The sequence below is a fragment of the Leptidea sinapis genome, chromosome 13 (assembly GCF_905404315.1).
Source record: "Leptidea sinapis chromosome 13, ilLepSina1.1, whole genome shotgun sequence".
Taxonomy (NCBI): Eukaryota; Metazoa; Arthropoda; class Insecta; order Lepidoptera; family Pieridae; genus Leptidea; species Leptidea sinapis.
The window spans coordinates 12,952,683-12,964,725 of record NC_066277.1 but is presented as its reverse complement, the minus strand read 5'-3'; the positions used below and the strand labels follow the sequence as shown (position 1 = coordinate 12,964,725).

The 12,043-nt window shown below is 34.0% G+C and overlaps 1 protein-coding gene across 1 annotated transcript in view; it reads left to right on the top strand.

Moving 5' to 3' along the window:
* Positions 1–12,043, top strand: part of LOC126967653 (uncharacterized peptidase C1-like protein F26E4.3) — a 69,054-nt gene that overhangs the window by 14,794 nt on the left and 42,217 nt on the right. The window contains exons 2-3 of the mRNA XM_050812232.1: positions 5,705–5,853; positions 8,022–8,202. Of these exons, the coding sequence (XP_050668189.1) occupies positions 5,705–5,853; positions 8,022–8,202 (330 nt within the window). The remainder of the gene's footprint in view (positions 1–5,704; positions 5,854–8,021; positions 8,203–12,043) is intronic.

Here is a 12,043-nt window from a genome sequence, read left to right as displayed (position 1 = left end):
AACCTGGTGTTACCTGGTGTTAGTGATCATCAACCCCACATTCTCTTGCAACACCAGAGGAATCATAGGAGCGTTGCCGGTCTGTGCTCCTGTGATTAGTTCTTGTTGAAGAAAGTTCCTTGAAAATCCCACTGTGGAGGAACGCCACACGTGCAGATGGTGGGGATGATATCTTAATTTGTGACGTGTCGTGCGAAGGTGGAATTCTGTGGCAGGAATCAGGTGAAACAGCTCTTCAGGACACTACCCACAGTAGAATACACACAATGAAGCGACGTCTCTACGCAACGTTCCCAGAGCACTGGGTCCCTGATAATTCGAGCAGCTCTCAGCCATATTAAAAGTACACACCCTGCTAGATTGAGCTAGATTTCTATCGTTGGAACATGTTATTGTAAAAATATGAATCAAGTCACGATATCTTTATCAGATACAACAATACACATTACTTATCTGATACATCAATACGTTATACTTAATACAACTTGTTTTGCTTTTTTTGATTTTGTAAGTGCTAGAGAACTTCGAAAAGTGCTTAAAACGACGAATATTATACAAACTCCTAACGCAAACAGACTCCGCAAACAGACTCCTAGTACCTATACAAATCCGACAACAATAAACGAAAAATTGACACAGTCACCCACAGTCTATTTTATTCTCATTCAGTTTCCAAAACTTCGTTGCTATTGGTCAATGTTTGGAGGAGAAAATTGAAGAAAACGATATCCAGTTTATAACCGACTCCAAAAAGGAGAAGATTTGGTATTTGTTTTTTTTTTAACTAAACACCAATTACACTGAGATTTATGAATGTGATTCTTCATTAGTTTGATGTGGAATAGTTGTCATTTGATCGCATAAAAATTTCATATATTTTGGCCCAGTAGTTTTAATTTTATGAACATTTTTATGACCATTTTTATGTTTACGTGGATGTTGTTATTGTTTACGTGGATGATGTAATTTTATTTTGTGTACAGCTTCTTTAGGAGTTTAATGTAGGTTGATTTGATTTTAAGTTGAAGCTGCAATTGTCCTTCTCGCACTAATGATTGTCTCATCGGTTATATGTTGTATGTATTTTGTTTAAGAAGTCTTAAATCTGATAAAGACCTCATCTATTGTGTCCTCTTAAGGATTCAATTTTCAAGCACTTGAAATTTAATGGAAACGATTTTAATAATGGTGTTTCAGTACGGCTTTAAATCGACTTTTTTATTTATTGCTTAATAAAGTTAGCTATGGGGTAAAATCTTAGAAAATTTATACGTCTAGAGAGTCTAGCTGTTAGACAACCGATGAAAACAGGCCAGGTTTATTACTTTAGTGTGCGTGACAAGCTACGTCTTACGGTCGCGATTTGTATCTGACATTGTGCTATTGTGCGTGCATTGCTCAAAATAGAGGTTAACAGTCAACCTAATTTTTTCGATGTAAAGACAGCTGTCACAGTCTATCTAGACGTATAAATGATCTAAGTTTTCAATGAATCAGGGTTTCGTTCTCCCCAATTTCCACTTGTAAAACTGTCAACGACATTTTTTACAAGTATGTCGAAGTTGACCAGGGGGCCTACTCCTAAAGTAGATATTCGATACAACGTGGCATTAGTCGTGTCGAATTCTACTCTAAGTTACATCGTATTCAATGTCGAAACGATGATTGAACGAACGAAACATTTTTCGACATTATCGGTCCTAACCCTACTCTTAGTTGAAAATGTCAGAGTTTGTAAAAAAATTGTTGATCGTTTATGCGTAGAAAGTAATGCAAATGGCCGCCTGAGAAATAGGAAGTCGACGAGAAGGTTCGAGTTACTTTTTTTTACATTTTATTTCAAGCATATAAAGATTAGTTTCAGCTGTAAAATGACTGTAAAAAGGAAATCAAAAATTATCCTAAGCTCAGCTAAAGTTTACGTAAGTAAATTCTGAGCAAAGTCTGAGTATGCTGTAAGTTGGATTTCTTCACTATTAATAACATTTAACAACAATTTATGCTAATGCAGCTGTAATTGGCAGCAATATTATTTTAATACTTTGACAAACATTTTGTATTTTGAGTTTTAAACTAAAATTTATCGCCACTACAGAAATCACAACAGCCTGGCCTTATAGGTTGAGATAATCACATTTATTTTATGCTTCATTTGATTGGTTAGTTGAGTTTAGGCCAAAAGTCTTCTTTTTTTTAATTTCGATTAATTTTTTAATTTAACTTTAACGTTAGTCTTTACTGCAGTTAATATGGTGTGTTAATTAATTTTGCAGTTCCAATCCTTTACGTTCCAAGTATCTGGCTACATATAATAATAATAATATTGACACACTTTTTAGACAAATTATCTTGCCCCAAATTAAGCATATATAGCTTGTGTTTTGGGTTGCAAGACAACGATATATTTAATAAAATATACTTACTTAAACATACATAAATACATTTAAACATCCATGACTCTGAAACAAACATCCATATTCATCATATAAATGTTTGCACCTGCCGGGATTCGTACCCGGGACCTCTAGCTTAGTAGGTATGATCGCCAACCACTCGTTAAATTTACACTGGATATTTAACGAATAATAACTTGATATTTGTACCATAAACTTTGTTATAAGTTTCAATTTTATATTGATTGTATGCTATCTTTTATTTAGTCTGAAATCGACAGAAACATTCGAAACGAAACAATCAAACATATCCTACATTTATTATGAAAAATTGTAAAAATAAGATTCGTTAGGCTTATCGCTTGTTTTACGATTGACAATAAGTGGGTCAATGAATGAAGATTAATTGAAATTCAGATGTGACACTCTGTTTTGTACCCCACGAGTTCAGTGTGCAATGCTTATTATAATTTATAAGGTGTTAGTTTCATATTATTTTTGGAACCGTTTAATGAAATTCAAATTCAAATTCAAATTCAAATTCAAATTCAAATTCAAATTCAAATTCAAATTCAAATATTTTTATTCAAAATAGGATTTAAAATCACTTATTTTGAAACTTTTGACTTTCTGAAAAAAGTACACAGTTAAAGTTTGTAGAATTATAAATGATTATGATAAAATTGTTTATTGAATTTAATTAAAAATAAGAAGATGCAAACTGGTACTGAACTGGTAGTACCATTAACTAATTTATTTTTATGACAATCGTAAACAGATTAGGTTCACTTGATAGCATATATTATCTTTCTCAAGCATCGCGCCAATGAAGCAATGGATAGAGCTTAAATTTAAAAATCGAATGTTTTATTTCAAATTTGAATTAAGAGTCTTATTCATAGCCTACATCTACCTCTCTTTAGGAACATAAATGTATGGTACAACAAACTCTGCGGGACTTAATTTTTTTTTTAAACTTAAAGTGTTCACAGCTGTTTTTAAGAGCCCTGCAAAGTTACAGTTCACATTTTTTAACTTTGCAGTTGGTCTGAATTTAAACATTGTTCTATCACCATAAAATCCGTTATACATCATATTTCACAGCCAGAAGGTAACCTAAACTAAAATTTAATACATTACATACATTATTCCTGTATTTTCAAATTTCTTTTGTGCAAGAGAACATAGGTGGTCACTTTTGCATGTTTGTTCTCTTGTTATGTTTATATATTGTTATACACGCTCACTTAGACCGAATTTAATCGGGTTTGCTGAAGTTTATACGAAAATTTAAGACAACTCCGTGGAATTTATGAATAATATTTTAAATATAAACCTTGTCCCGACAAATACAAATACAATTAAAAAAGAATAATTCAATTTAGTGCCAGCGTAGGGAAGTTATGCACGTACATACATTACGGCGAATTGGTTTTATTTATACATATTAATTTATTAATTTAAAAAAATCTAACTATCAATCCAATGCTTTATAGGCTGAAGAAACTTAAAAAATTTAATTTAAAATTACAGCTGCAATGACACGCGTTTTAATAAATAATAGCGCGTATATCTTTCTAAAAAGCCGACAACTCTCCTGTAATTCCTCTGATGTTACGAGAGGATTTGACCCTTAAACTCGTTTGTCCTCCTCTTCCAAAAAAAAAAAAACAATGACAAGCGTTTTAATCCTTTAGAAAGTAATTTATTATTATATCATTTATTTAAAAGTGTATCACTCGCGTTAATCAAAGAAACACTATGAAAATTATGTTTTAAATTGCTGGTATAATATGATGTGGAAGGATCTGTATAATTTATAGTCTTTGACAGTGTTATGAACGAAATAAATCATTTATAGTGATTTTATCGCAAGTAATGTTCTCAAACTACCTCTTCACTCCTGCACAATGATTTATTTTATGCATTTCTATTGAATTCATAAAAAATGTTTAAACATTTCAGTAAAATTAGTTTTTTTCGTGAAATGCTAACTAAAATCGGAATCGATTATAGTAGACATCAACTAATAATGAATCTACTTTAGTTTATGTATATTTCGTACCTACATAAAAACTCATTTAAATTATTTATAGACTATAAATAAACAATTGTTTAAAACTTAAGAAAAAAATTAAGACTTCTATGAAAATGTAGCTATAATTAATAATTTAATTAATAATTTAATTGAACTCCTATAAGAGTGGAATTTGTAGGAACCAGGCGAACCCGTTGGTCACAATATAGCCATAAAAGGGAATTACACTTTCTTCCGAGCGATATAAAGAGCTTTATCTATGAGAAAACTAATAACAAATTATTATATTTTTAGCTAATAATTATTCTAAATATTAGTTTTACAAACTTTGTGTGTATAGAACTGGCTACCAAAGTATTGCGTGGATATATTCAAAATAAATAATCGAAGAACAGGTCACGAATGGAATGGAGTTTTTATACACAACTTTTTCGTTCAAATAGATTTTCAAACAACTTTTACGCCTGTATTTTGTTACAAGTAGTTCGTTATTATCACATTAATACAAATGCATTTTCTGTAAGCCATTTTATATGCAACTCACCGCTGTAAGTCTTAGGCTGGAATGTATAGAGCGTACTTATACTTTGCTCCGAGTATACTTCCGTAAAACTTAGCCGATTGTGGTAAAAGGCGAGTTTGACTTTCGCATTGGGCTGTCTAAGGTTAAGCTTAGTATAATTTCAAATAACTATACAAACGAAATCAAAGATTATGCTAAGCTTACACTCGGCTAAGTTTTATGTAAGTCAAGTCTGAGCAAAGTCTAAGTACGCTGTAGATTTTCAGTCTTAATCCTATCCTTATTGAACTGAACTAGAAATAAGGGATTGCTTGTAACTAATTCTAGTATGCTTAATAAGATACATATGACAGCTGTAAGGGTGATGTATGCACTTTTATAATAAAGTCCCAGCCACTGTCCAGGAATTATCTATAAACAAATTAAAATGTTTCATTAAAAAATGGCTCCGTCGTAAATTCTACTACTCCACAGCGGAATATCTAAGTGATCCGACAGCCTGGGACTAGATTATGATTATTTTATAGCAATAGCAATGGTAGTACAATATATTTGATTAAAAAGAGCGCAAAAAAAATGGTGGGAAAATTTCTTGCGCCGCTTCTTGTTTCCGAAGCGGTAGTAGTGTCTAGTATATTAGAATTGACATCAAAAAGAATTCTAAAGAAATCAATTTTGAGAAAATAAATGCCTTTTTATGCCTTTTATTGATTACCTCATAGGAAGCTCTAATTTTGACTTCTGTTTCAGATGCATAGCGTTGCTTTCTGTTCTGGTGGCAGCGCTGACTGTATCGGCGTACAACAGACCCAATCTTCCTCCAGGACCGTACTGTGGACTCCCGTCTGCGGATCCATGCTGCAAGAATCGCCAGGACGACTGCTCACACAGAATACTTGGTAACTATTAAGTGTTCATCATTTTAGCCGTAAGACGTCCACTTCTGACAAAGGCCTCCCCCAAAGATCACCATGACGATCGGCCCTGCGCTGCCCTCATCCAAACTATTACGGCGATCTTGACCAGAACGTCGGTCCATCTTGTGGGGGGCCTAACAACACGACGTCTTCCTGTACGTGGTCGCCTTTCGAGGACTTTACTACCCCAACGGCCATCTGTCCGTCGAGCTATGTGCCCTGTCCATTACCACTTCAGTTTCGCAACCATCAAATCAACCAAATGTGTTCAATGCTGTTTTATTAGCACTGAGGTATCTTCAACAAAAAGCGAAAAGTTCATCTAAAACATATGTAGGAGTTTGCGGCTTATCACGCAAACCTAGAAAAAGCTCTAGCTTCTGCTGGAATACCGTTTTCGTTCAGCCAGCTCACTCACTTTTGCGGTAAGACTGTGTTGGAGCTTTTTTAAAATACACGTCAAAGGTTCTTTCAAATTTTATATCAGACCCATGAACCAATTTTTTCATAGTTCATTACTTCGTTATGGTCCATGGTATTTATTTGTATTAAAAGTAATAATAATAATAATAAATATCTATTTATTTTCTCCTCACAAAGATCTTAAAGCTAAAACAGTACTGTAGTGTTACATTTTTTAACAGATAGTATTTTGTGAGGAGCTGGTGTCTGAAGTAGGTTGACCCTGTATTACAGATCACCAGGACCTCACCCCCAGATATAAGTATCACAATGATTAAAATAGTATACATCTGTACTAGTAGCTAGAAGAGCAACAATAGATAATTACAATAGATGACTTTAAATTTGTAAATTACTAGTAATATAAAGTGTGTGTGTTTTTGAGTGTGTGTGTGATTGTGTGTGTGTGTGTGTGTGTGTGAGCGTACTCTACTCTCAGTTACTATTAGTGTAGAAGGTTTTCAGCAGAGGTATAGTCCAATTTCTGTAACCACTCTGTCAAGATACGCTTGCATTTAGTTCTGTTGAGGTGGTAAATTGACAGTACTTTGTTTACCTTATTGTAAAGGTTACCTTGAACACAGAAGAATCTTTGGGAGAATCTAGTATTACACAATAATTTTTCACAAATTCTATCTTTTCGCCGTTGCGCTTTATTTCTAGTCATTTAAAATGAGTAGTAAAATCGATTTGTCATAACAGCACATGGCAAATTAAACCTTTGACTTCAGTAGAAGGCTAACTTTGGCAAACGAGTGCCGTTTTCCAACTTTTTCTCTCGATCGGATTTCTTTGTTTTTTAAAGAAATTATATCTTATGGATTTCTTGGGATATGTTTACTACGCACTTCACCCATAAAGGCCATTGATTCTGATAAGTTATAATATTTAAAAATGTATAAATATGGTGTATAGAGAGTCATGAGAAGGATTGAGGAAGGAATACTGAAATGGTTTGGTTTTGCAAGAGTGTGTGGGTAAGTCGGTCGCGGGAGACCTCGTAGAACTTAAATTTATAATATTAATAGGGATTAGGGATATATTAAGATAGAAGTTAGTGGCATTCTGTTGTCTCCTACACCGACGGGAAAAAGGCGTGTGCGTGTGTGTGTGTGTGTGTGTGTGTGTGTGTTTTTTTTTCTGAGGGGAAAAATAATTTTACGTATCATAAGATCAAGATCGTATTGATCTCGTATGTCGGGCTCGGTTTGAAGGCCAATACCGACTAAAAAACCGCTTCTTCTTCTATCTCCTTAGCCCCCATGGAATCGCCGCAAGGCATTTCTTCACGGGGGGAGAATCTAGCTTTTGCTATTTCCAACTAAAAACTATAAATTTACTACAGTGGCTTTTCTTGCCCTCTCTAACCTACCCAAGTCTTTTAGTATTTATGCCGCGTATGCACTAGTTGCATCCCATGCTACTTCAGAAGTAATCATTACGCTGATAAGGTTATCAGATGTAATGCTTGTACCTACTGTCTTCTCCTATTTGTCCCGAGCGGTTATGTATCGATGGCATTTAAAAAATACATGATTCGCATCTTCGATTGCGTCTGTGCAGCTTGGGCAATCTGGGGAGTCCTCGTGTTTAAATCTGTGGAGGTACTGTGTGTGTGTGTGTGTGTGGGTGTGTATAAATAGCGTGTATAAAACTGATGTAAAAATGTTCAAAAAATTCTCATTCAGACTCGTTGTGCTACTGTGATGAGTTCTGTAGCCGGGACCGATTGCACGATGATTGCTGTCCGGACTATGAAGAGGTCTGCCTTGGAGTCCAGCCGGACCCTGGCTTCCTGGTGCAGCCCTGCATCCACAACAATAAACAATACTTTCCTGGGGATACCCGCACCGACAACTGCAATATCTGGTGAGTTACCTTATTATTATAGCAACACGAGAAACGAGGACTTGTTACCGTGAAGCAGTAATGCTTACACATTACTGCTTCATGTCTCAAGGTGACTAGCGCAATTGTAGTTAGAATTATTTGGGTTTTTCAAGAATTCAATGGCAGGGCGTATCAAATAACATCAGCTGCACGTCTTGTTCGTCTTGCCTCTTACTTTCATAAAAGATGTTAGCTTTAGTAGGCCCCATAAAAACACAAAAAATTCAAGGGCAAATATGCCCCCTTTTATTAGTATTCAAATATTTTTATTCAAAATAGGATGTAACATCTTATTGAAATAACTACCACCCATTTCATTAATAATCATTTTTATCTACAACTGTTAAAAATAGCATTTAGTTTTATATAAATTGGAGTATTAACGACATGAACTTTTGAATAGGTACAAAAGTAAAATGTAATTATGATAAGTTGCCATTACGTTAGGAGGAACACCTGCATCATAATATCTACAAAGTGTTTTAGATAGGTGTTTTGGATAACTATAATTTAACTTCACACTTAAATACAGAGACAAAAGGAACTTCATGTGTAGATCTTATAATAACCAATGTAAAAGACACAAAGGGAAGTGTGGAACATCTACATGAAAACCATACATTCTGAGGCATACAATCTTTGTGCTGCAGAAGACGGCTATTGGTTCTATTTATAAGCTAGGTCCTTAATAATCATTGAGAGCAAAAAAATTAACATCTTGACTGTTGCTTCACACGTTATTTCATATGTTAACACTAGGAACAGACATAAACTTATTATGCCTACTAATCGGCTAGGTCGAGTTAGTCTTTTGTGGGGCGATGTTACATGTATATATATGCTTTTACAATAAGATCCCAGAAAATGTTCAAAACAAATGTAAAAACGTCTGTGTGGTAAAGGTTTTGTAACATAAATGACATTCTTAATGATACCACAGATCGGGAATGGAGCGACTCAGACTATTAGATAATAAGTTTAATTGAACGATATTATGTACTTTGTAACCATATTTTTTTATGAAACAAAAGGAAGCCCACTGAGTTTGTTGCGCCCGTTTCAATACGTGATATCACATCCTATTTGCAATAAAAATATTTGAATTTGAATTTGTATTTTGTTAAGAAACATTGTGTCACATTTGCAAATTTTGAGTTTGTCTTTATTCTTACTGAAAAAGATAAAAACAAAGAATGGTTATTCGGTGCAATACAACATGAAAAATCTGTACTAAGTTATTTCTAAAAAGACGGCAATTCTATTATTTCTCTGGTCTTGAAAGATGTGGCACTTATAGTCTTCTTATACACTCGCCCACCACTTTTGGGGCATATATCAATAATATATGCCTCTGTTTTGAATAAAGTATTACTCTGTGAAGAAGCGACTGGTCCGTCTTCCTCAAATTAAGAACACATTACATATCTGGCAACATTAAGAGTGACAGTTAATATAAAACAAACAAAAAAAGTTAATGACTCGTGATATGAACTATTTTTAATTCGCGTGTCCTTTTTAATCTGAAACACGTTGGCCACTTGACTATCTGTCAAATTAAAAGTAAATAATGGTTACAGTGACCTGGATTTATGGTATTTGTGATCCGATCTTGACTTTCGTTATAAATAGCTGATGATCTATTCAATTCTTTGAACTGGCGAGACCCAAATAGTTTAAATTAGATCAGAAAGCTAATAGAAAATAGAGTGAAAAGACTCTATAAAAATGCATTTAGTATCATTGTTGATGTTAAATTTGTATCGATTGTTAATAACGATAAGTTCAACGCGAAATAGCTTAATACAGTAATATAACAGTACTTTAACTTTATACTAGATACACACGCATACATACACACGATATACTCGGCCGCTAAGCAATCTTGGGAAGACAAAAATATTGAGTGCCACGCTTGCGCTGCCGAAACTGGTTGCTGTCATTTGTCATTAGCTAATAGTTGGGCCGCGCTGTCCGCGTCGTATATCTTTTTACACGCTTTTTATTAGCTTCACCTGTATGTATGTTTGTTTGTAACCGACTCATTTGGACGCGATTTCGACCCACTTTAAACGGCCAGATTTCACTATTTTGATAAAATTATTCCATATTTCAATTTGCAAAATAAGATTTTTGTTAATTTATATAATTTTCATCTATAAGGCAGAAATTGTGGTTAATTTTAAATTTCACCATTATCTTTAATCGATTTATCTAATATTAGGCAATTTTCAAATACCAAAGGCATTTTTTATTTCAAAAATGCAAATAATAGTTTTAAAAAAATCTAAAAAACACGCTTTAATAATAATCCAAATTAAAAAGCGTGTTCTTTAGTTTTTTTTAATTACTATTTATTGTATGTACCAACCCTAGCGCTCCGGCCAGACGGAGGTATAAATTTCAAGCAGACCGCTGAGTTACCCTACTGTTCTCTATTACATAAATTGTGTTAAAAATATTTGGCATTTATTTTTTATGACATTCCCAATGTAATCATAGTAAAACCTTGTGCTATCCACGGACGAATACGGTCTTTTTTTACTAGTCCGTGGTACTATCGTATATCTTTGGTAAAACTTATATAAGAAGTGACTGCAATAAATGAAAAAAATATTTTTTTTCGAAATGATTACAGTGTCACCAAGTTATCTGTGAACTGATGGGTGTCGCCATCGTCGTTTCAGTGTTGCTAATTAATTCCAAAGTGCACAAAAGTCAGGAAAGTCAACACATTTTATCGTATCGTATTATCGCAATAAAACACACGGAACACTCCAAAGTAGTAGACACTGACAGTCGAATGATATTTCAATATGGCGACCGTAGTTCCTATTTTTGCCACTTCACAGATAAGTTAGTATTACTATAACTGATTCTTGTTTTCTAAAACTGACCATAATTTGTAGTCTAAGGGCTAAGCTCTTCGTTGATTTCTATTTTCAGTAGTTCATGCCTTGAGCAGAGTCTTGGCGTAAAGGAATTAAATATTGTGGGTAATAAAAACACAATATAAAAAATAATACTACAAATTTAAATATAAATAATTTTCGGAATTATTATACCATATCGAAAACTGTTTACGTTTTGGAATTAACGCGGCAGTTGCCACTCTGTATAGTTATATATCGTGTAACGGTACTAAATCTGACGCTCACGTGTAACGCTTAAATCTGACGCTTAGGACGGATATAGAGCCAGCGAACATCCGTATGAAAGCTTCGCTTTGATAAATTCATGCGTTCCATTTCAATAAACCTTTAACGAGAAAGTATGACACAAAGTTTTAGATGTTTTTTTTCTCTAGTAAATGATTGCTTATACTGGAATAAGAATCGAGCATGTTTTCGGACAAGCAAATGAAATCTAATGATATCAAGGTCTTATAAAGTTGGCATGACGGTCAATTAGTAACAATTACAAAACTCTAATTAACTCAGAGGTTATGTTTTAGAACAGTCTTGTTGGGAAAAAACGTTATTTTAAATAATTTTAAGCAACAATAGTTGGTCTTAGGCGTAACTCGTAAGAGAAGAGGTTTTGAAAACGCATAGAGGTGGTAAACGGGTGACAAGCTACGTCTTACTCTTGCAATTGAGAATAGAAAATAGAGATTAACAGTCAACCTCAATTTTTTTATATGCACCACCCAGTACAATGCAGTGCCTCTCAGGATTCTTGAAAAACACAAAAATTCTGAGCGGCACTACAATTGAGACAAGAGGTTATATCTCATTTGCCAAGTAATTTCACTAGCTACGGCGCCCTTCAGACCGAAACACAGTAATGTTTACACATGCTGCTTCACGGCAGAAATAGGCGC